This window comes from Bolinopsis microptera, chromosome 11 (genome assembly GCF_026151205.1).
Source record: "Bolinopsis microptera isolate Bmic1 chromosome 11, MBARI_Bmic_1.0, whole genome shotgun sequence".
NCBI lineage: Eukaryota > Metazoa > Ctenophora > Tentaculata > Lobata > Bolinopsidae > Bolinopsis > Bolinopsis microptera.
The window spans coordinates 1,373,161-1,398,277 of NC_087082.1; the positions used below are offsets into that span (position 1 = coordinate 1,373,161).

The 25,117-nt window shown below is 40.2% G+C and overlaps 3 protein-coding genes across 4 annotated transcripts in view; 1 reads left to right on the forward strand and 2 right to left on the reverse strand.

Annotated features, from left to right (window-relative positions):
- Positions 1-1,387: 1,387 nt before the first annotated feature.
- Positions 1,388-2,828, reverse strand: LOC134822739 (polyprenol reductase-like). The gene is given in 4 exon segments (XM_063833978.1): positions 1,388-1,550; positions 1,553-1,690; positions 1,693-2,232; positions 2,669-2,828. Coding segments are annotated over 4 exon segments (855 nt in total). The 5' UTR covers positions 2,787-2,828; the 3' UTR covers positions 1,388-1,491.
- Positions 2,829-3,007: 179 nt separating this feature from the next.
- LOC134822732 (charged multivesicular body protein 7-like) lies at positions 3,008-7,002 on the reverse strand. Of its 2 annotated transcripts, none has more exons than XM_063833958.1 (9): positions 6,795-7,002; positions 6,533-6,657; positions 6,146-6,324; positions 5,825-5,964; positions 5,437-5,658; positions 5,156-5,258; positions 4,921-5,013; positions 4,595-4,726; positions 3,008-4,336 (listed from the first exon to the last, which is right to left on the reverse strand). In XM_063833958.1, the coding sequence occupies exons 1-9, from the start codon at positions 6,875-6,877 to the stop codon at positions 4,061-4,063; spliced, it is 1,353 nt and encodes a 450-aa protein (XP_063690028.1). In that variant the 5' UTR covers positions 6,878-7,002; the 3' UTR covers positions 3,008-4,060. The 2 variants fall into 2 exon arrangements, with proteins under 2 accessions (XP_063690028.1, XP_063690027.1); XM_063833957.1 differs by having other exon boundaries at positions 3,356-4,330.
- Positions 7,003-13,326: 6,324 nt separating this feature from the next.
- Positions 13,327-25,117, forward strand: part of LOC134822726 (rap guanine nucleotide exchange factor 6-like) — a 40,590-nt gene continuing 28,799 nt past the window's right edge. Inside the window, exons 1-7 of the mRNA XM_063833945.1 lie at positions 13,327-13,473; positions 13,675-13,833; positions 14,316-14,405; positions 14,510-14,670; positions 20,106-20,274; positions 21,653-21,742; positions 22,161-22,316. Coding sequence (XP_063690015.1) covers positions 13,378-13,473; positions 13,675-13,833; positions 14,316-14,405; positions 14,510-14,670; positions 20,106-20,274; positions 21,653-21,742; positions 22,161-22,316 — 921 coding nt within the window. The 5' untranslated portion in view covers positions 13,327-13,377. The remainder of the gene's footprint in view (positions 13,474-13,674; positions 13,834-14,315; positions 14,406-14,509; positions 14,671-20,105; positions 20,275-21,652; positions 21,743-22,160; positions 22,317-25,117) is intronic.

Genomic DNA, 25,117 nt, shown 5'->3' on the forward strand with positions numbered 1-25,117 from the left:
GACCCCGCTCCCATGGAAGAAAAAGACTTTTGAATTGAAGAAACTCCGTCTCGTCAGAAAATGCTGTGGCTATAGGAATCAACTGAACGTTCTGTAACACAAACTCTCTAGAATCGTCACCTTCTTTGATTAGTGATGTGACAAACTGTCCACAAATAGCCGTTTTTGAGTTCTTTATCAATCCTTTACATATTCTGTCATCAATCTCCTGCAGAACAGACATCCCCATGACATGCTCAATCAAACTGTCGGCATTTTCCCGAGCTGTTTTCTCAAATTCTCTCCAAAGTTCTTCATGCTGTAAATTCCGTTCGGTCACAATGCTCAAAAGTTGATGAAATTCAAAGAGTTTACAAGGGTCACCAGATAAATCTGTTTTTATTCGATTTAATCCAGCAACCCAAAGACTTGGGATCTCCCAAACATCAGCAAACTTACACACACCAATGATATCATACGTTCTCGTAACAGCCGCCCGATCTCCATACATGAATTCAATACAGTGCCTCACAATTTCAACTCCGCCAGGAGTGCTGAAATTTTTAATATCTATCTTATCGGTTCCAGCTGAGATGATTCTTTTGAATTTCTCACTGTGAAGTGCCAAGATGACTGAATTGCAAATGAATTTCTGATCAGGTGGATCATTTTCATATGACGATGATTCCTCAGGAATAATGTTAATGGTAACTATTTGAGGTATTTCAAAGTTTCTGAAGAAGTTTATTAGATTTTTAGATAGTCCGAAAAACATTGCAAATGCTGAAAATTAAAGTCGCTTCAGCAGATATTCTTGTTTCATCTAGTCCAGTCCAATTCTCGTCAACACATCAATGACAGCATCAGCGATGCCAATTACCCATCGACATGAGTATCTGGAAAGATTTCCTTCATCAAAAATCGAAAGAATATGAAGACAAATACATTTAGGAGATATAACCTTATTATGGCATTGCAATTAAACTGAATCAATTTCTCGACTTTCAATCATCAGGTACAGATATTATGTGGAATTGGTCCAAATACCAAGAGGAAAGAGTGAAACTAAGATATTTGACGCAAGCAGTAAACATATCCGATGATAATAATGATAACTGTAAAATATGATCATCCATGATTAGATAAACTTACAAGGGAATCTGTAGCCTATTTATTATATTATATATTAATAAGAAAATAGAAAATGATAGCAAAGCAATTGTCATTCCTAATCCTAATCTGCTTAAGAACAATTAGCATAAAGTTTCATTAAAACAGAAGCTACGAATAATTATTAAGTAATGGACTTGCATCAAAAATCTATTTATACGGCTGATAACTCATTACTTAATATATAATGTGAACAGCCCCTATACTGTTATATCATACCGTTACAGGAAATAATAATATCACACTACCCTCGATTCCGAAGGGGGAATATAATTCTGACTGGAAAGTCGTCGGAAGCTTTCTTTTAATAAACATTCATAATTTATAAGTACTTATCAAAGACTAATAAACAAAAGGAACCAATATTTTACGATTTTTAGGATAGTCCTCAAACTTCTTAAATACCAATTGTGAGTAGGCGGAGTACAAATCAAACTAAAGTTAAGAATCTGATACAAACAATTTGCACCAAGCAAGTAACCACCCCCAGAACTAACAAATATTGAGATATAGATAAGAATCTCTGCCAGATAATGTGGGACGACACAAACACAAACCAATCCCCATAAGGTATTCCATACACGTTACGCCCACTTGCGCGCAACTCTGCTAGTATCACGTGACACCTGTACTGATGAAGTGAAGCCCAGCAGAATACCACGACCGAGAGAACAGCAACAGGAGTAGAAACTAAGACTGATGAGACGTTGATAGAGAGTGAGAGTAGAGGGTAATAACACAGTGCAAAGAGGAGATGAGCAGCGTGCATCTTACTCTTATCATGTTTTACAATCAACAGACTTTCAAGTAACCGGCGAGTTAGTTGAGCGTGAAGGAGAAGGGTGGGTAACCAGGGCTGGGTAGCTGAGAACTTGAACTTTTCAAACTGTCCTATACCAAGAGGGGTTAAAATAGTTTGTAGCAAATCCTCTGCAGATGATATGGTGAAACTGATAAAGGAAGTCTGGAAGATCAAGTCTAACAAGAAGATAGTGTTAAACAGGTAACCAGTTGTGTAGAAGTGTGTGAAGAACCGGTGAGGGACAAGGAGTCGGCTAGGCTCTTTTGTTTCCAATGTTTTACCTGAAATGTGAGGAGGCTTGAAATACAACATTGTAATATAATGATAACTCATACACACTGAACGTTATGATACACACTGCAATGCATAATGAATCGGTATGCAGAGAACAGTTTTACGGTATGAATACTGTTAAAATACGCTTCAGTAACATTAACGAAACCTGTCCAATAACAAATTATATACCGAATGTATAGTAAGTTATATAGGTGGCCTATAGATTTGGATTCTCGTGGGGTAGAGAAGCACATTTTTAAACTTTTAATAGTAAGTACCTGTTCAGCATAAGGAAGATGCACATTTTGTATTATAGAACATAGGTACAGCACTTTCTGTGGTTATTAATTCTGACTAGGAAAATTACAAGCCTCAAATTCACCGATTGTTCTCTACCTTTATTTGTTAATTAATTAATTAATTGATAATTAATGTACTTACCCCATGTAAGCAGGCTGTCGAACTTTCCACCAGTGAAATACGACAATAGTTTTACAAGAGGAGGACCACATACTGACACCGCCCAGAAACACAACACTGTACTCTCCACTAGGCTCATCTTCTCAAGAATAAAGAACTGTTATCTGATGTTTTATTTACTGAGAATCAAACAATTGATAAAATTATATTTTGAAGTACAGTAATCTTCATTAGATTAAAGCTATATTATATTGTGTCTATATTATTTCTATATCTTTCTGTTTAAATAGAAGTCTTGTGAGGAATATTGAAATTCAGGGTATAAAGTTTTGTGAGACAATTACAAGCTATGTTTTATTTGGATTAAAATAAATTTCGGTTTATAAGTTTGAGTACTATACAGCCTCATACAAAGATCACAAAATAATTTATTATTGATAAAATCGTATGTCACAACAACACTGTCGCAACCTCATTCTTAAACAAATTTTATAACATTATCTATATTATAATTTGGAGTTTTCTTTCTGTATATTGTATGCATTCCCTGTGACTGTGTGGCCACCAGCTTTCTAATTTTTATATAATAATATTATATACGAAGAAACATATGTCACAGAGTTTTAACTTTTTTGAATTATTGGCGACAGACCAATTTCAGCAAAAATGAGGGCCTGTGAGGATCTACGTGGTGACATATGGGGAAGATGGGAAGATAAGTGGGAAATTAAGGCAGGGACAGGAGATCACTCACCATCAGGACCATACCAAATTAGTTTCATTTCGTAGGATGCGGACTACCGAGAACTGATAAAGATATTCGATTCATCATCGTGAAAAATATATTTGTTGACCCAGGGAGGCCCTAGATAGTTCCAAATTCAGTGTTGCTACCGGGAGTTTGCAGTCTCTCGAAAAAACTGATATTCGTTTGAAAAAGGTTTCGGAAGGAGACAGTATTCCAGGACTTGAATCAGAAACGGACTTTAAAGTTACGCTAATGAGGCTACCAGAAATGATGTTCACAGAGTGTTCAAGGGTTTGGGCAGACCTAATACCAAGCACAGTATCTTAGGAATAGAGGAAACCGGATTGCTGACCTGTAAAGATGATGGAGTCTACATGGTGACCTATGGATCTGGAAAACGAGGCTTCTTCAGGATTACTGTAACCGGATGATAGTAATATTATACGATTGTAATTATATTTATAACTGGTTAATTCTTTACTGTTATTAAAATAATAAAATCTGGACGGTTTATTCATATATCATGAAATCTACCCATTCAGAATATAAACAAAAATTTGGAAATTTAAAAAACGCGTATCCCCCATGAACTTAACTCACCTCCAAACAAAATTAATCAATACCAGGTCATATATAATAAGACACTTGTTCTCAAATCCTAACAACTATTCCATCAATGTCCCGACCAGTTTTCTCCCAGGTTTTCTCCGTAACTCCGGAGATAACCTCGCTAACATCTCCTTTGGAGGGGCCTCTCTCTCGACAGGGTGCTCTACTTCATCAAACTCCTCAGGTGGGGTTGGTGCGTTATCAAGCTCTTCTTGTATAGAGTACAACTCTGCTAGCTCCTCGGAGGACAGCATGTTGTCCTGGAGTCTGGTGTTGTCTGGTATGTCTCCTTCTTCTTCTAATGTCAGGTCTATAACCTCTCGGTCCTGGGACTGGGATTTGAGAGATTGTGAGGTTCAACAAGTAATCAGGATTCAGAGTGACATGATCTGAGTATATATTCTAACTGGAGGATGGTATAAATATTGGTGTGTCGTCTCATACTACCAGGTAAACACTAAACACATTGTTTCATTTCACAGTATACTATACTGTGTATAGTATTAGACGTTTTGCGTTCAAATGTTCACACAAAATGTTCACACAGCTAAAACCAACAAAAGAACAAAAAGTAAAACTTGACTAACTACCTGCTTCTTAGGGGGAGGCTCACTGTTATCAGCTAGCAAGTTAGCTAACTCCTCTGATAAACTCATGTCACAGTCAACGTTGGTATCTAGTGATGTCATCGCAGAGTTCAGGTCATCTTCATATGACTTGTACTGTGAAGAAGAACTGATACAGAGTAAGCAAATAAAACACAAATAACCACACGAATTTGTATGATCTTCTTAAAATTGGTCAGGGGCAGGGCATATTTCCTGTTTTGAGTCAACATCTGCTACAAAGATTTAACTGCTTAAATAGTAAAACACCCGATCAGGAGACAAAACAACTAATCACATGACTAAGCTACCTCATCAAGCTGATCCATTATGTCGTCAACTTCATTCAGGGACACTTTGTTCTGTTTGAGGGCTTCTGCACCCACTTTCAGGGTTGACAGGATCTGAATAGTGGTAATTTATTGGGGTGATCCATTTGAACTGTTCCAGCCTTCAATCGTTCTCGTAACTGTCCAATCTAAAAACTTAGAACTAAACTATATAACTAAACACAGTTAACTTCAAGCAAATATTTTCAATACTTACCGTTTTGTTGTGCTGCGATTCTTCTAGCTGGAGCAGAAGTGATTCTGTGTTGTTGAGTGCACCTTCCCATTTTGCTATTGATCTCTCATACAACTTCTTACGTCTGTTATATAAAGTTGGGTTTAAAATAATGAGTTGACGATAATCTTAAAACATTTCAGTACAAAATATGTTGATCTGTTGGATTCAATCTGATTAACCATACCGCAAGAATCTTAAAATTCGATCATTAAAATTATTAAAACACAATCTGGCCACCTGAACAAAAACAAGCTACAAACCGGAGATGAGCCAGAGCTGCATTTTTATTTTTAGCCTTTCTGGCAGCAGTCAGGAGATCGTTAACTTTCCCACTCAGTTGCTTGATCTGGGAACAGAGAGCATCTCTTGTTGCTTTCGCTTTCCCAATTGCTATGTCTACTTGTGAGATTGAACTGACTACTTTCTCATCTGGAGCTCTCACTTTGACCAATGATACAGGGTCACCGTACATTACAATGTCACTGAATGATGAAATATTTTAAAATAAGTCAAATCAACATGCAGACACAGCCAATGAAATTTAAGTATATCGTTGTCTGAGATTTACCATGAACCTTGAAAACACAAGTTCCTTGACACCTTTTCATGAAAAACTATCATTTTTCATTACCCCAGCCCCTTCCTCACCAGCGAAAACCAAGATAGTTGTTTAAATTCTCCAAGTTACTGGGATGTACGAATGTCAACATTAAATTATTCCACTCTTGAATTGTGAATAGGAGGTCGTCATTGTGGTACACAGAGTTTATCACCTTTGATCGACACTCCTGAAGCGAAGAATCGTTACCGTTTATAAATAATAAATATAAACAATAATTTGTTTACAATCGTAAAGTGATATCAATAGTACTAATAGCTACATATTATATATTGTACTAAAACTCCAAAAATGTAAAATAAGGATCCAAATATTTTTGATTTGAAAGTAAAATTATCATCAAAAATTACTTCTAACACAGAAACTACGACAAACTTCTGCTCAGAAGTATCAGGGACTATTCGTCTCCACACAGAGGTCAAAGGAGAGGCCAGAACCCCAAAACCCCACCTTGACCAGGTTTCTGTTAACTTTTCAAGTTTAAGTACTGTCCGTTTGTTTTGCATCTCCTCGAGAACACCTTCTAAGCCTGAAAAAGACTTATTTCAAAAGTTTCAAGTGGTATAACAAAATTGCTAAATTAAATCTGCACAATAAAAATACTCTAAAAATTCTTTTTACCGCAAAACCTGATCTACCCCAGTAGAGTTTATGCTCATCAGATGAATTATTGATATGTTAAGTTTTGATTTACTGTAGTATAATTCCCAAAAGCATTATCGTTTTGCTGTACTTACATTGAGGTGGAACTCCCCTCCAGGCAAGGCATCGCTTTAGCTCACTAATTGTAACAAATGGAGTTTTGCGGTATTGACATACTGCACAGATGAGATTGCTCCAAAAATTGAGCTTTCGAGAAGGTCTGAATTGTACAAAAGCTTGTTACAACAAAGCATTTACTGAAATCTATGAGCATGGAGTATTGATTTGCACATTGATTATTAAATATACCAGACTAAAAAATTACCAATTATGCACCTACAATAATAGAAATTTTACCTCACTGATGTAGAAGCAAAATCCGAGATGAAATAAGACATGGCATCTGAATCCCTCCATTCTGATGGCCATTTAAAAACCATCTCTGTATAAAAACAAAACCACCTCTGTCTGTTTATATTTCTGTATCATCAGTTTGGAGCCAACATTTCTCATTGATGCTTCATTTTTTTACATTTCATCAACCATAGCATTTCATTCAGCTTTAAAAATTATGTATTTAAGAGGAATATTGTAAATAACACTGTTACCTCGAGCTCTACAAGATATTTAAATTTTGGCGTTTTTGAGTCTCATTAGGTACCCTTTATGTTCTGGTCTCAGAACATGCGCAACATGATATATATAATATAATACACGTTAAAAAGTTAGATGTCTAGTATTTGTATTTGTTATTATTAAGTTCGATTGTAATATCTGCTTTAAACACTACTAAAAAATAAAATAAAACACATCGCTGTGTTTTTTTTAATTTTTTTAAAATTATTAAGTTCGATTGTAATATCTGCTTTAAACACTACTACATGTTGTAAAAAACAAAATATTTGCAAAACAAAACGACGGGGACACAGAAAGGAGAAGGACAACACATCACACGGGCGGAAACTGCTGCTGAGTTGACGAGTATCTGATTGTATTAATTAAGGGTCTCTTGTTCATTAAAATAAGTGCGATCATACTTCTAGAGTATATTGGGCTGACACAGCTGCTGCAAGGTTAACATAGGGGTCTAAAGCTGGGAGTGTGTACACAATTAAGCTAGTTATGATAATTTTAAGATCTGGTGGACACTTGATCCCGACACTTAATCAGTGATCTCCTCACTCAATCAACCGTCTGATCGGTTCGAGACTGCTTATAGGGCAGCATGAGACCGAAGCGGCCCCACGAAAAACCTCACCGAACCTCCACGCGGTGTGGGGTGGGTGGCTCGAACGGGAGGTGCATGAGTGTTTCTAACCTATGCAAAGGAAGGGACTAGCCATCTCTACAACAAGGAAAGGCTCTAATAGCCTCTACTAACCTTAGAACCGCAGCATAACCGCTTTTCCCACAGGCAAATAACACCTTCCGCAGGAAACTAACATGCTCACAGGCCCCCACATGACGTGTAACCCCAGGATTTGGTTTTGGATCGGACACTGAAAACAACGATAGAGGAGCAGTCTACACGCTCACAGGCTACCATGTCTCGTGTAACCCCAGGACTTGGTTTTGGATCGGACACTCAAAACAACGATAGAGTAGCGGTCTACACGCTCACAGACTACCACGTCTCGTGTAACCCCAGGATTTAACACGCTCACAGGCTACCAAGTCTCGTGTAACCTTAGGATTTAACACGCTCACAGGCTACCAAGTCTCGTGTAACCTTAGGATTTAACACGCTCACAGGCTACCACGTCTCGTGTAACCCTAGGACTCTAACACTTAATAGACTCTAACACGCTCACAGGCTTCCACGTCTCGTGTACCCTAGGATTTGGTTTTGGATCGGACACTCAAAACAACGATAGAGGAGCGGTCTACACGCTCACAGGCTACCATGTCTCGTGTAACCCCAGGATTTGACACGTTCACAGGCTACCATGTCTCGTGTAACCCCAGGATTTGGTTTTGGATCGGACACTCAAAACAACGATAGAGGAGCGGTCTACACGCTCACAGACTACCACGTCTCGTGTAACCCTAGGACTCTAACACTTAATAGACTCTAACACGCTCACAGGCTTCCACGTCTCGTGTACCCTAGGATTTGGTTTTGAATCGGACACTCAAAACAACGATAGAGGAGCGGTCTACACGCTCACAGGCTACCATGTCTCGTGTAACCCCAGGATTTGACACGTTCACAGGCTACCATGTCTCGTGTAACCCCAGGATTTGGTTTTGGATCGGACACTCAAAACAACGATAGAGGAGCGGTCTACACGCTCACAGACTACCACGTCTCGTGTAACCCCAGGATTTAACACGCTCACAGGCTACCAAGTCTCGTGTAACCTTAGGATTTAACACGCTCACAGGCTACCACGTCTCGTGTAACCCTAGGACTCTAACAGTAACAATTAACAGACTCTAACACGCTCACAGGCTTCCACGTCTCGTGTACCCTAGGATTTGGTTTTGGATCGGACACTGAAAACAACGATAGAGGAGCGGTCTACACGCTCACAGACTACCACGTCTCGTGTAACCCCAGGATTTAACACGCTCACAGGCTACCGAGTCTCGTGTAACCTTAGGATTTAACACGCTCACAGGCTACCACGTCTCGTGTAACCCTAGGACTCTAACACTTAACAGACTCTAACACGCTCACAGGCTTCCACGTCTCGTGTACCCTAGGATTTGGTTTTTGGATCGGACACTCAAAACAACGACAGAAGAGTGGTCTACAGTGACGTTACAGGAACATTGCACACTCCTACGAGTTGCATGTAGCAGGCCATGACCGTCCCTGGAAGTCCCTGTCTCCTCATCGTTAACCCGTAAGGGGTTGCACCAGGGGCGGTGGTAACAGAACTTCAAGACTCTCGGAGTCTGTTGTCGATATCTATGTATAATATAATTATGGTATATAATTTGGGAGTCTCTCTCTCTAGCAGCAGGAGTTGGAGAATGGGGACGCGTTGTGAAAGCCACCGCAAGGAAGGCTTACAGTCGACGCCGACCAATCAAAAGAAGAGACCGAAGCGATATAACGCGAATATCTTTGATTTTAAGGAAAGCTTCACTATCAGTATTCACTCAAAATGATCAGATCGTCATCCCACCACATAAAATGTTTCGAACAGTATACAGGTAATTTCAGCAATGGTAATTGTATAGCTATAAGGATAGACACCCTCGAAAAATGAATAAACCAATTCAATAGATAGAAATAAAATCCACAAATTCACATCACAACAAAAAGCAGTTTAGACCCCCACTGCACCTAACTTAAGCACTCCATGGCCTGTTAATTAAACGTTTACGGTTTAGGAGTGTTGATCAGGTTAAGGTCCAAATCACTTATCGCAGTGGGTGGAAGAGTTTTGGTACCTCTGTAACCCCTGATATATAAAATTATTCAAACAATATACACATAATATTATATATATAATATTATATATATAATATATATAATATTATATATTATATAGCAATGTAACCACTGATTGAGATTATATAGTACATTAACCTGTATATAATACAGGTTTCTGAGTAAATTAAAACGCAGTCTTCGTCTGACAAATGATATCACATCACAAAACCGTTGGCCTTTCTTAAGGCTGATCTTTTCAGCGAAATGTTTTAGGTAGGAACTGTGAAGCCTCGCACTGATGTCCAGTCATCCTACAACATGTTTGGTACTTGTAGCGCGATGCGTTACTGTGCCGTGCCGCGCACTCAATTATACTTCTCACAACGACAGATCGGCGAAATGCGCTACTGGGCCTCGCCGAGCTGCGATGAATTGACATTGTCAATTAAGTTTGGTACCGCCTAATGAGGTTAATTGTTGCACGTTAGCAAATGGTTCCCGATGAGATCACTGATTGGGTGACGAAATTACTAATTAAAGGTCATAACTTAGCTAAATTGTGTTCAATCAACTTGAGAGAGTGGCGTGCCACATTATATTCTTTATAATTAATGAAATTTTGTGAAACTTTCGGAACTCTTAAATTTGATTTATAGGCTAAAGCTATATTTTCTGAAATTTTGATAAAATTACCGTTTTAGAGGAAATAGTTGATTTGTGATTGACGATGTCAATCCATCGAGATCGTTGCTCTGCGAGCAACGATCGACGACGACGACTTCGATGCGAAGCAAAAATGCATTAATGCTCGTTTGCGCGGCGCGTCGAAGTCCTCCAAAGGAAATAGAAAATTTTTGTGCGCAGCGTACGCATTACCTGGGGACCTCAGGCTATTATGTTCATTAACATAGAATAGAGATTCGGCGGAATGACAGGCTGAGTGCGGCCCAGTAACGTACGCAGTACCCTTTTTATATCGCACTTTGAGCTATTCATTTCATGAAAGAAGCAAGATCAAGAAACTTAAATAAAAACCTTACTTATTACTGGCTCGAGCGCGCGTCTCGATCACATGATGTGATCGGATCGTATAAGCTGAGCAATTTTTTTGAGCTTCTATCTAGCTAGATTGTAAATTAATATTATTTCGCCTGCCTTAAAATAATCATGTGACTTTTTTTACAATGTTGTGTCCTCTATACTAAGCTGTTATTTAAACTGTAAACACGGTTTGATTAAATTTAGGCGAACGTTTATGATATGTGCCATGTGGGAGTGCGCATATTGTCATCGTCATTAATATTTTAACTTTCGTCTGGCACAAATCGAGCGCTACTGAGTTTTTAATGTTGCAGTGAAAAGTCTTTACCTATCAATATCGTTTCTTTGTTTATGACATTGTGAACAAATACTAGTATTTATCATTCTATATTGATTTAGGGCCCTCTTGTTGTACTATATATGGGCCTTCTTGTGGCCCTGTATTCCTGAATGTGTATATCACATTACAGAAGTTAAGTAAAACAAAATTTTAAGTAAAACAAAATTTAAATTTTATTGACATTACAATGAATAATTATATCATAATAAATATACGTAGACATCCGATAATAAACTTGTTACATCCAGTACAACCCAAAATGTCAGCCGACTAACAAAAATTTTTAAGAAAGCTTGCATGTTCATAGTTTTTCTAACGAGCATACTTAGGCTGTACGGAAATAGCTTTAATTCTACGTCATATTAAAAACTTTACATCATTTTTGCGATACAAAAATAAACTTTAAAATAAATAAATAACTCTTTTGCTGCTTAGGCGTTGTCTCTTTGGTGCTGAGTAAAAGTATAATGACTTCTCTCGATGTGTAGGCAGTCATTTTCGTCGACGTATTCTCTGATTGTTCTGTAAACTTTATAGTGTACAGCTTAATAGTGTTTGTAAAAATTTTTAACGGGTGATACTCGTAAAATATTTGTTCGACCGTCGACAAGTCCAACTCGGCGCGCATCCTGGTAGGTTGTAAACCTACAAAAAAATTGGCAAACTATATCCAAACATTTGTTATTGTAATTGCCCTTTAATGTTTATAAAAATACTGAGATCATTGTTTTGCTAATACCCTTTGATATCCATTATCCCATTGAAGGAAAACTTCGTTCATTAAAATCACATTTGTTTAGAAAGTTAGCCTCATAACCCAACAATAGCATCCCTAACATCTTTTCACCTGATACCTGGACAAGCTACGATGATGCATCTTAGCATAATCTGGCCTTTATAGAGCCAATTATATGAGCACATTGATCTGATGATCTCCTTGTTTATCAAAAATCTTGCTGCTTCCTACTTTGTGACCTTGGTGCAGCTTGGTCTTGAGCCTCCTCATTTCAAAAATAACAGGCTTGTTTGCCTGGATTCATACTAGCAACTTTTTCAGGGACATACCTCATACTTACAAATTTTTAGAAGGCCATGGTGCTTCTTTCAGTAATTGGGGTACGTAATCCTAGAATTGTTTTAATGCAGCTTTTAGAAGTTGTTCTTCTTTTCATCATAGAGATACCAGAAACTTTCCTTATATGAATGTTGGTGCCAACGCCGGTTTTCTTTTTCATCCTTGAAGGTCTCTCTAATCCCTTAGGTAAGCAACCACATCTTACTGGGGCCCTCTCCTAACATTATAAGCCTAATTTTTGAAGCATCATTATTTAACATGACAGATGTTGATTGTTGACGGTGCAAACAACAGGTAAAACTTATTAGGAGGATACCACATTTGCTGTTCCCACTGATAGGACTGTGTAGACAATGCATGGTTTTACTGCTTGTTACCCAGCAATGGGTAACAATGGACAGGCGCAGTTTTTGTTGTGCAGTAGTGTTGCAAGAGAATAAAACCAACTTATTATGTATTATGTACTAAATAGAATCAATAATATTATTGACTATATTTTATGACGATAAGTTGTAAATTTCGATCAATTTATATTTATTTATTCGGTCTCCAATTATTGAACTACGGAAGCTGGTTGCCTCAACAATGTTGACTATGCATGGTATGACTGAATTGTCAACCTGTGATAATTAAACGAAAAATAAATGATAAACATGATTTAAAAACTGTAAACCACCAACTGAATTATCGCTGAAAATTAAATAAGTATGTAAACAAAAACCATCATGTGCTGTTAAGCAGCAGGGCGCGGCTCATCTGGGCTGCCGTCCTTCAGCTTCTGTTAACTGAAATTACTACAATCCAAGTTGAGGCAATCAGCCGACGCGCTGCTTTTATGGTTATATATAATGATATGTTTAATCTGTAATAAAGATCAAAATTCAAATTTGTTTCTCAAAATTTGTTTCTCAATGAAGTGAACTGGTTTGCGTTTTCAGTGGGAGACTAATCAGTAATCAAGTGTATCTAATTATTCTGTTTTTATTGTGTATTGCTCTGTGAGACTTGTTCCAATTTTTTTCTCAATTTAAACTTAACTTATAAACTATTATAGTGATTAGTGTTACACAATGTATGTGCATCATGAGCGGCCACCCTAATGGAAGTATCAACCCGAGTAATTGCTGCTCTCAGAAAAGATTCACGGGAGAGAAACATTGAAGATTTCAATGCTATCTTTGAATTCTTTGTTCAGGTAACAAGAATCAAAAGCTTGATTCATTTTTCACATTTACAAGAAGAGTAAACTTAAATAACTTATTATTCATACATAAAATTCTGAACTTATTGCTGGTACAACAATAATTATTGTGTAATCTAAGTTATATGTTAGTAGGGTCACATTTTAAAATATTTTACTTTTATTTTATGTAATGCTAACAGTCACAAATTTCAGCTGCCCCATTTTGCTGCCTGGACAAACGCTGGTCTGAAGGAGACATGTCACTTAGCCCGATACATAGAGTGCGACGAGAACACTGTGCTGTTCAAGAAGCACACTCCCGCTAAATGCTGGTACATACTGCTCTCTGGATCTGTTTTCTGTGGAAACCAGGTATACTTAAAGGATGAGGGGACCTTAGAATTTACTTCCAAATATTCGCGTTTAAGTCCTGTGAAAGTGTGTAGAATCAAAAAATACGCCGGACTGTGAAATCGATAATTCGTGCAATATCACGACGCGCTCCTATTGGCTGATAGCAATTTTGGGCTGTGACGTCACTTATGTGTTAAGACCAACGTGCGCGCGCACCCTTTGTGCTTTGCTCGTGTCAACATTTTGTTCTGTTCTGTTTTAATTACGTCGTGTTACCTTTGGCGTTTGCGAGAGCGGTATCTTTGGTTGCACTGAATTAGTCTAAGTTACGAATAATTCTCTTTAATAATTATACTTATAGTTAAATGTAACTCAGAAAGGCTTTCTTGTAGACTCCATCTGGGAGTCACAGTCCGGGAATGTTTATTATTTTGACCCACCCTGTATTTACATAAACACTCGACATGTCAGCTGTTCAGCTCTAATAACGTCATCACCAGATGTTCTACAAAGACACAACATTTGGTCAGAGCTCCCCACCATTTCCTCACATGAGAAAAGATGATTGCATTGCTCTGGAATTCTGCCAGGTAATATCTTGTTATGTTTCCCTGATAATATCAAATTTAATCAGAACACGTTGTCCAGTACAAAATCATATGATAACCAGCTTTGTGATACTATTGTTCCTCAGATAATCGTGATTGACTACACGCCACAAGAGTTGACGGGGCACGCGCCAGCTAACTACAGGTCAGCTCTCCGATCATATCCCGGTCGATATGGTGGAAGTGTTGAGAGTTACAGTTTACAATCTGGAGATACCTTCCCTGAGAGGGAGAGTCTGGATGGCAAGTAAGAATTACATTCCAGATATTATTTTAAATAAGTTTTATCCTCCACGGGGGGGGGGGGGGGGGGGGGGGGGGGGGGGGGGGGGGGGGGGGGGGGGGGGCCAATGACTACTTTTGGTGACTTGGGGAATTACGTCAATGATTTTACCCCGAGTCCCCATGATTTTTAGTCCCCATTAGTCCCCAAATGTCTCCATTAGTCCCCATTTAGATTTCAAAAAATCTGGCTTTTCCAGACCAGATCGCAAACTTCTCAAGACTGAAGTCTAGAATATTTATAAATGGTCACTGGACATTCCTGACTTCTTGGGAGCTACTTGAGGGCTGTTAGAGTACCTCAGGTAAATTAAGGGGGGGGGGGGGGGGGGGGGCTTGGGGGCGACTACCAATGACAACATTGAGGAGACATATTGCATATATACGCTTATTTTATCAGATTGATCTAGTAACACGAGTTGTAGCGCAAGGAAAATAAACGCATTATCAATTTTTCTTATTACTTTTGTATTGTTTTGCCTGAAATGATATGCTCAGTAATTTGAAATTGGCGTTGGTTTCTTTTGTTTTTGACGATCATTTATGGAAATATTCACAAAAGAGTGCTTGCCAGTGCTTAAAATAAAGATCACCCAAGTCTGTTCACAGAACGGCTGTTATAAATACTCATTCACCCATCATCTAACATCTTTAAGTGTATTAGGAGGGTAAGTCGAAGGGTTAATTCATGATTTTTCATTCGATTATAAGATTCAGATATAACAATTTGAAATATGACTTGACTTTTCTTTTTTTTTTCAAGCAATGAATTGACACAATATTTAACCTTTTCAATACAGTGGTAGAACACATTACAACCGGGCTTATCATTTTACTTTTAAGTCAGATTTATCCTACTCTTATCTTGGACAAAACATCTCGATCGTATCGTTATTAAGGAGGGGGGGGGGGGGGGGGGGGATCATGTTTTTTGTCCGTTTTTGTCCGTTTGGCAGCTATATTTTCAAAACGGACAAAAAATAAAGCGGACAAAAACGGAAAAAAATAACAAAAATTGAAATAACATTTAGATGCTTCCTCCTCTTCTTCCTCCTCCTCCTCCTCCTCCTCCTCCTGAGTCCTCCTCCTGGGTCCTCCTCCTGAGTCCTCCTCCTCCTCCTCTTCATCCTCCCCCTCTTCATCCTCCTCCTCTTCCTCCTCAGTCCTTCTCCTCAGTCCTCCTCCTCAGTCCTCCTCCTCATCCTTCTCCTCAGTCCTCCCCCAGTCCCCCTCCTCCTCCTTCTATTCAGTCCTCCTCCTTCTCAGTCCTCCTGAGTCCTCTTCCTGAGTCCTCCTCCTGAGTCCTCCTCCTGAGTCCTCCTCCTCCTCCTCCCCCTCCCTCTCAGTCATCCTCCTCCTCCTCCTCAGTTCTCCTCCTTCTCATTCCTCCTTCTGAGTCCTCCTCATTCCTCCTTCTGAGTCCTCCTCCTCCTCTTTCTCCTGAAGTCTTGAGTCCTCCTCTTTCTCCTCCTCCTCCTGAGTCCTCCTCCTCCTCCCTCTCAGTCATCCTCCTCAGCCATCCTCCTCAGCCATCCTCCTCAGCCATCCTCCTCAGCCATCCTCCTCAGCCATCCTCCTCAGCCATCCTCCTCAGTCCTCCTCAGTCCTCCTCCTCAGTCATCCTTCTCCTCCTCCTCCTCCTGGGGGATCCTGTTTTTTATCCGTTTTTTCAGTTCGGAACCCTATATTATCAAAACGGACAAAGAATAGAGCGGACAAAAACGGACAAAAAATAACAAAAATGGAAATAATATTTAGATGCTTCCTCCTCCTCCTCCTCCTCCTCCTCCTCCTCCTCCTCCTCCTCCTCCTCCTCCTCCTCCTCCTCCTCAGTCTTCCTCAGTCATCCTCCTCCTCCTCCTGAGTCCTCCTCCTGGGTCCTCCTCCTGTGACCTCCTCCTCTTGGGTCCACCTCCTCTTCATCCTCCTCCTCTTCCTCCTCAGTCCTCAGTCCTCCTCCTCAGCTCAGTCATCCTTCTCAGTCCTCCTCCTCATCCTTTTCCTCAGTCCTCCTCCTCCTACGTCCTGCCCAGTCCCCCTCCTCCTCCTATTCACTCCTCCTCTTCCTCCTCCTCCTCCTCCTCCTCAGTCATCCTCCTCAGTCCTCCTCCTCCTCCTCCTGGGTCCTCCTCCTGGGTCCTCCTCCTCCTGGGTCTTCCTGATCCTCCTCAGTCCTCTTCCTCCTCCCCTCCTCAGTCCTTCTTTTACTCCTCCTCGTCCTCGACAGTCCTCCTTCTCCCCAGTCCTCCTCCTCCTCCTCCTGGGGCCTTTTCCTGGGTCCTCCTCCTGGGTCCTCATCCTCCTGGGCCCTCCTTCTCCTGCTTCTCCTCCTCAGTCCTTCTCCTCCTCAGTCCTTCTCCTCCTCAGTCCGTCTCCTCTTCCTCCTCCTCCTCAGTCTTCCTCATATTCCTCAGTCCTCCCCCAGTCACCCTCCTCTTCAGTCCTCCCCTAGTCACCCTCCTCCTCATCAGTCCTCCTTCGCCTTCTCAGTCCTCCTCTTCAGTCCTCCTCCTCCTCCTTTTCCTGGTTCCTCCTCCTCAGTCCGCATTCTCTTCCTCAGTCCTTCTCAGTCCTTTCCCCAGTCACCCTCCTCCTCATCCTCCTCATCAGTCCTCCTTCTCCTTAGTCCTCCTCCTCAGTCCTCCTCCTCCTCCTCCTGGGTTCTCCTCCTGGATCCCTCTTCTCCTCCTCAGTCCTTCTCCTCCTCCTCAGTTATCCTCCTCATCCTCCTTCTCCTCCTGGGTCCTCCTCCTTCTCCTCACCAGTCCTCCTCCTCAGTCCTCCTCATCCTCTTTATCCACTTACTTCTCCTCCTCATCAGTCCTCCTCAGTCCTCCTCGTCAGTCCTCCTCCTCGTCCTCAGTCCTCGTCATCAGTCCTCCTGGGTCCTTCTCCTCCCAAGTCATCCTCCTCCTCCTGGGGCCTTTTCCTGTGTCCTCCTCCTCCTGGGTCCTCCTCCTGGGTCCTCCTCCTGGGTCCTCCTCCTGGGTCCTCCTCCTCTTCCTTCTCCTCAGTCCTTCTCCTCCTCAGTCCTTCTCCTCTTCCTCCTCCTCAGTCTTCCTCCTCAATCCTTTCCCAAGTCACCCTCCTCCTCATCCTCATCCTCCTCATCAGTCCTCCTTCTCCTTCTCAGTCCTCCTTCTCAGTCCTCCTCCTCCTCTTCTTCCTGGTTCCTCCTCCTGGGTCCTCCTTCTCCTCCTGGGTCCTCCTCCTCTTCCTCCTCCTCCTGGGTCCTCCTGATCCTCCTCAGTCTTCTTCCTCCTTCTACTCCTCAGTCCTCCTCCTCCTCAATCCTCCTCTTCCTCCTAAGTCCTCCCCTTCTCAGTCCTCCTAAGTCCTCCCCTTCTCAGTCCTCCTTCTCATCAGTCCTCTTCACCAGTCCTCCTCCTCAGTCCTCCTTATCCTCATCCTTCATCTCCTTCCTTCCTCTCCTGTCTCCTCCTCATCCTCCTCATACACATCCTTCTCCTCATCATTCCTCCTCCTCACTGCTCACTCCTTCTCCTCCTCATCCTCCTTCTCGTCCTTAGTCCTCTTTATCAGTCCTCATCAGTCCTCATCAGTCCTCCTCCTCCCCAGTCCTCCTTTTGGGGCCTTTTCCTGGGTCCTCCTCCTGGGTCCTCCTCCTTTTGGGTCCTCCTCCTCATCCTTCTCCTTAGTCCTCCTCCTCCTCAGTCCTCCTCTTGAGTCCTTCTTCTCCTCCTCCTCCTATTCATTCCTCCTCCTCAGTTCTCCTTCTCAGTCTCACTCCTCCTTCTCAGTCCTCCTCCTCCTCTTCTTCCTGGTTCTCCTCTTGGGTCCTCCTTCTCCTCCTCAGTCCTCCTCCTCTTCCTCCTCTACCTGGGTCCTCCTGATCCTCCTCAGTCTTCTTCCTCCTTCTACTCCTCAGTCCTCCTCCTCCTCAATCCTCCTCTTCCTCCTAAGTCCTCCCCTCCTCAGTCCTCCTAAGTCCTCCCCTTCTCAGTCCTCCTCCTCATCAGTCCTCTTCACCAGTCTTCCTCCTCAGTCCTCTTTATCCTCATCCTTCATCTCCTTTCTCCTCCTCATCCTCCTCATACACCTCCTTCTCCTCATCAGTCCTCCTCCTCACTCCTCAGTCCTTCTCCTCCTTAGTCCTCTTTATCAGTCCTCATCAGTCCTCATCGGTCCTCCTCCTCCCCAGTCCTCCTCATGGGGCCTTTTCCTGGGTCCTCCTCCTCTTGGGTCCTCCTCCTCTTGGGTCCTCTTCCTCTTGAGTCCTTCTTCTCCTCCTCCTCCTATTCATTCCTCCTCCCCAGTTCTCCTTCTCAATCTCACTCCTCCTCAGCCCCCTCCTCTCCCTCCTCAGTCCCCCTCTTCCTTTTCCTCTCTTTCATTTCTCAATAATTTGTTCAATTTATAATTATTGTTGGTGTTATTGTTAACATAATTTATTGTTATATACTAAAATGTTTTTAAGCGCATTTGAGTCTGACTCAAAATGTGCTCAAGAATCTTTGTGTTTAACAAAGTTTTACTCTCCAGTAACAAAACTTTTCATCCCTTTTTATGTTATTAAAAAATGTGTAGACTATTCTTTGTGCCTAATTGAAGTTTAAAAGTTTGAGAAAGGACCATGGTCATTAACCGGGCTACCCATTTCTGCAGATAGCCTGTTACAAATTGTGGAGAAAATTTAAATCAAAAGTTACAATTTTTGTCCGTTTTTGTCCGTTTTTGTCCGTTTGGCAGCTATATTTTCAAAACGGACAAAAATTAACGGACAGAAACGGACAAAAACGGACAAAAAATAACATGATCCCCCCCCCCCCCTTATTAAACTAACTTGAAAACCATAAATAACTGTCAAAAATTCTGGGGACTTATGGGGACAAATGGTGAATTACGTCAACGAGTTGACCTCTAGTCCCCATGATTTTTAGTCCCCATTAGTCCCCAAAAGTCTCCATTGGTAGTCATTGGCCCCCCCCCTCCACCTCAACACATCTTGGCATTTTGTTTTTATATATAGTAGGTGACGTTATGATGCAGAATTTGCTACAGTTGATTACCGAGCTGTCACAACCTGATGGGTTTTGGCAGCTTTATAGATTACATCGAGCAAACGTTGAATACGGTGTATATCGACTATCTAAGAAAATTGATACTATATAGAACACTGATCAGATTACACAGATAGCATCTTCATGCTATCCTTTCGTGGGCCACCTAGGTCGAAATTACAAAACTGTTCAAACCAGACATGTAATAGTAAACTTGAACCTACAACCCACAACTCACAAACCAGACCCTTCAATCACAACTAGTTGTCTATGAAACCCAAAACAGCAACTCAGCAACTAACCAATTGCAGTCGAGTTTTCTCCAAGTTTTACTTTCTGTTACATTTCTGACGCTCTTATCCAAATCCCCTCTTTACAGGTCTGCCTCTTCTGTTGACTCGTACCCAGACCTGTTCGGTCTTGCGGAGGGAGTGGTGGATAGTGACGACGAGAGCGATGAGATATCGCAGTTATCCGCACAAACCACCGACCCACTTAGAGATAGTTTAGGGAAGAAACCGAGTGATAGAACTGAAAACGATGTGGAGGTTAGTTTAGATTATATCTCTTTGAAAACTGCACTAAAAGCGTTATTACTTCTCAAGGCCATGCAATTTGATTGTAGTGGTTTACAAGATCCTCTAATCGTCAGCTCGATTAAATATATTGCCTTTGATATAAAGTTGTTTAAGTCTCGAAGGAAAGGAAGTCGTGCTGGTATTAACTCAGTTTATACTATAATCAGACAATTTGGTAGCTGGTTAGAGTAGCTAGTACCGGATGGTATAAAACAGCTTGTAGTTGGTTCTTGAAACGTTGGATCTTGAAACGTTTACTTGATACGATCAAGATTTAAACTCTTTAAACAGTTGATTTGTTGGGGGAAGATCTTGCCTCTTTGTGCAGTCAGCAGTCAGGTGGCTCTTCCTCGACTGCTTCCTTTCACTTTCTGCAATTTTGCTTACCACATAATATGCGATTGCATGATTTTAAGCTTTTTTTGTTGTGATAGTTACATATTTTTATTGCACTTTGACACGTTCAGTTTGCCAACATTCATTTTTGTGTCCAGTTTAACGATGTTGAATAGCACCACTGACCACTAGATTTACCGTTAATTTGACATTGTACTTGACAAAATATTTCCTATAGTGGCAAACATTTTAATTATACTGCCCTTCATTATCAAATTCCAGCTTAATTATTTGTCGTACGATTCCCTGACTTGATCACGGATTTGAGACACTTGAAACTTAACAAGTGAACTTGTGTTTTGAAAGGAATTGTATTTCAATGAACAGGATCTTTCTGCTTGTTTGTAAACTATGATGTTTTCCGACCTAGTTTCTTGGCTGAATCTTCCTTTGACAGTTGCCCTGTACATGGCATCAATTTTACTGTTCATTGCCAAGGCAAGTAATGTATTTAATCACTCATTAGTACATTTTATTTTTCGATTATGATTAGTCGTTACAGCTAGACATCTAAAAGAATCGGGGTCTTGAAATCTTAAAATCTGTAGAATGTAAATTTAGTTTATTCTTGAATAAAAAAGTCGTTAGTACGTTTTATTTCTACATTAAGTCGTCTAATATTACCGAAATCTGGATACTAAGCTGCTCTGAAAAAATTTTGAAAATTTGTTTTGATACTTGTTAATCAACATGTTACATGTTACACTCCAACGGTGTGTGGGAGTGCCGCTAATAAACGGATAAAATTTGTATCATATTTTAGCTTTTTACTCTTTGGAGTTTTTATTGAATATCAAATATACCACTTGGCACGAGAGTAAAGAACCTAACCGTTTCATTTACATCCTTCAGAAAATTATGATTTTAATTAGAGTATTATTTTTAAAACCCTAGAAAACTTCTTACACATTAAGTTGTTTTATCCTCTGTAAAGTCAACACTCCTTTTACAGGTGATCTACAACGAGGTGTCTCATCTACCTGCTCTACTTAGACTACCTCCTCCTGTCCGTAAGGAACTCTGTCAGCGTATGCTATACAAGGTACTACACATCTACTTTACATCTACTTTACTTTCAGTATTGATTTAGTGTAAACTGTATTGGTTACTGTTTCTTCTTGTAGGGACAGCAGTCTTACACAAATTTAACAGAAATTCTTGAGATGCCAACACTCTCCAACTTTAAGAACAATAGTCTTTCATAGATAAACTTTCAGATAAATTTCATTCGGTAATTCTACTTTCTTTTTCAATTGCTTGAAGTTGTACAGTCGGCCTTTTGGCCATATTTCTTAATATGCAGCACGTATGCAATAGTATGCAGTATGTAATAATATTGCGTATGGGTAGGGCGCTTAGTGCCCTTACCCATTTATGTAAAATTATCGGTAGATCAATTAGTTTATGTAATTATGTAATTGTGTAATTATTTAATTAATGTAATTACATAATAACTGCAGGTATACAGAGACCCAGGGTTCACGATAGTGCAGCATGGGAAGGAGCTTCACTCCTGGCAGGTGCTACTGAATGGTGTTCTGGAGGTCAGAGAGGAGGGTTTACCTGCCAAACTGCTACATGTGGGGGAGAGTTTCGGGATGCCTGCTGCAACTCAGGTACGGGTTTTAAGTGGGGTTTTGTGGAATGCTTGTTGCGACTCAGGTACTAAGTGGGGTTTTGTGGAATGCTTGTTGCGAAACTGACCTTAAAAATGTTAATAGCACAAACCCTATGCCAGATGGCGATGGATTTTAATAATTTGTTGAACTTAAGAATTCGACAATCTGCCATGCTCTGCACGCATAACATAACATCTCAGTTTAGTCATTCGCAGAGCTTACTTGCAGTCGGTTTCTATTTAATTTGTACCCACTATAGCACGCTAAAGTATCTCTTTGATCTACAAAATTAAAAAGTCATTAAGGTCACGCAACTATGTCACGATCCTCAGTTCTGCAATTTTAATAAAACTATAAACAGGCGCCATTTGCACGGTGTAAGGTTGGTGTCACCCTCGCCCAAGCGTGGGAAAATGGTAGATCTCCTGTCAATGATGATCATCAATCATCATCCCATCCCAGATATAATGACAGATACCCCTGAAATAGTATGTGCTTATCTTAAAGTAATATCAACCAGTCCGTCTTAAAGTATGTGTTAAACTGGTATTTGACTGGCATTCGACTTAACTTTCAATAAACTGTTTAAAGTTTTCGTTCTGAGAGCTGACACAGAATCTTGAGTATTATATAGTGGTGTCCCACTGTCCCCCAAGGAACAGTTTTAGGTCCCATACTATTTTTAATATTCATTAATGACATTGCTAGCTGCGTGTTGCATTCAACGTTAAGATATTTTGCTGACGACACAAGAATTTGCAGATCAATCAGTGATTCACATAATGTTACTGAGCTTCAGTCTGATCTTGACGAATTCACTAAGTGGTCATCAAGAAACAACATGGCACTACACGAGGATAAGTTTGAGTACATATGTCATCTTGCCAACAAACGTAATCCTCTCTATGAGCTTCCTTTTGTCCATGAACAGTTCCAATACAGAACATCAACTGGTACTATACTCACTCCTGCGCATCAGCTCCGTGATCTCGGTATAACAGTATCCAGTGATTTGTCCTGGACATCACACATACGATCTAGTTGTGATAAAGCGAGGAAGATGGCAGCATGGCATTGGTATTCAGTGTTTTCCACTCTCGCAATACTGGTGTTATGTTACCACTATACGAGTCACTAGTCCGTAGCCACTTAGAGTATTGTTCTCCTCTGTGGAATCCGGCGAACTTTCACTTCAAAGATCCATGGTTTATAGCATCTCCATTATTGGGATCGCCTGAAAACCCTGTCCCTCGTGTCACTTCAGAGGCGCAGAGAATGTTACAGTGTCCTGTAAATGTGGAAAATCCTGCATGGTTTCACAATTCACATCCAACGACCTTGAAGTACAGTTCACAGTAAACCCACGATTGGGTAAGGTTCCATCTGTCCGTACAAAAAGCTCAGCGGCTCATCAGACTCTATATGGGAAATTCCACGATAACGGTAACCAGTAACAAAATAATAAAGTTTGGAGGTGGTTTGGGAGAGATAGAAAATCTTTAAGATATTTGACCATATTTTCAGGGGCAAAAAACCGTTTGTTGATATCTAGCCTAGTTTAAAAACTGTAGCGCGTCAAAGTTGGCTTAAATTTAGTGTATCTTTAGTGTGAATATCCAGTTATTTTCCGAAACATTTTAGGGAGCTTTATTAATCGTAGAATTCAATATTTTATCCTGTATATCAACCTAGTGGGCTTCAGATAGAAGGCCAGCCTAATTTTGAGGGCCAAATTTCTTTACTTTTTGAGTGTCTTATGATCAAATTTTTCCTCTTCGCGTGTGAATAACGCTACCAAATAGTGAAAAATGTTTTACTGTGGCTACACTATACGTCTGTTTGATTCGTAACTCTCTCTCTAACGGCAACTTTAGTCATCTATAAAGGTCAGAAAATTTCATTCGTTTTGTCACACTGGAAGTGCGAAAAGTAGGGGTAGTGTGATTCACAGGTAGCGTAATTCACAGCTTGGTAGTGTAATTTACACAGCGGAAAATTAATAAAACAAGTGGTTTAAATGCTTTGTTGTGAAATAAATTGTACTTTCAATACTTCCAGGGCAATTCCAGGGACCTATTTTCAACAACTGCCTGAAAGTGTTGGTAATTTAATCGAAATTAGGGTTCCGCCAGGGCAAAATGTGCCACTTTTAGACCATAAATCGCAAAAATAATGATTTGTAAATGGATTAGGACATCAAAATTGATTTGAAAGTGTTTTATAGTCATTGTTAGGTCTGGGAACACTTATTTGAGTAATTTAAAGGCTGATTTTCAGAAAATATCAGCAATTTGGGGCTAAAATTACCTTATTTTCTTGTCACGTAACTAAATTTTGCTCAAAAGAGCAGTGTTTTTGCCCCAAAAAATTCTAATTTTTATCAAAAAGCATGCATAGAGGTATCAAATTAAAGCTCTTGATGACCTCTTCACATTAAAAACACAAAGAAGTAGTTTAGAATTGATATAAGTGATAAAATGGTCTAAAAATGGATTCAAAAAGTTCTAAATTTCACCCAATTTCTGTCTAATCATGAACCTTTGAGAGCTCATAAAAAAATCATGCCACAATATTACACTAGGTACATTTTTCTAGGATTACTCTAAATGTCCTATACTTACAGATAGATCAACTTATAGATGCTTACCAAAGTTAATTTGCAACTTATTGTTGTAGTTTGTCCTAAAAAATGGCAAAAAATTGCCAAAAAATGCAATTTTTGACAAAAAATGAGGTAAAATTAATATTTGAGATCAAATATCCATTTAATCACTCTGAAAACCTTTTTAAACGTTATT

Excerpts from the sequence above, each read along its gene's own strand:
- LOC134822732 (XM_063833958.1), bottom strand. The coding sequence starts at position 6,877 with ATGGTTTTTAAATGGCCATCAGAATGGAGGGATTCAGATGCCATGTCT. Across the intron at positions 4,727-4,920 it reads TAATGGATCAGCTTGATGAG|TACAAGTCATATGAAGATGA; the intron begins GTAGCTTAGTCA and ends TCTTCTTCACAG. Across the intron at positions 4,337-4,594 it reads AGCCTCCCCCTAAGAAGCAG|TCCCAGGACCGAGAGGTTAT; the intron begins GTAGTTAGTCAA and ends CTCAAATCCCAG.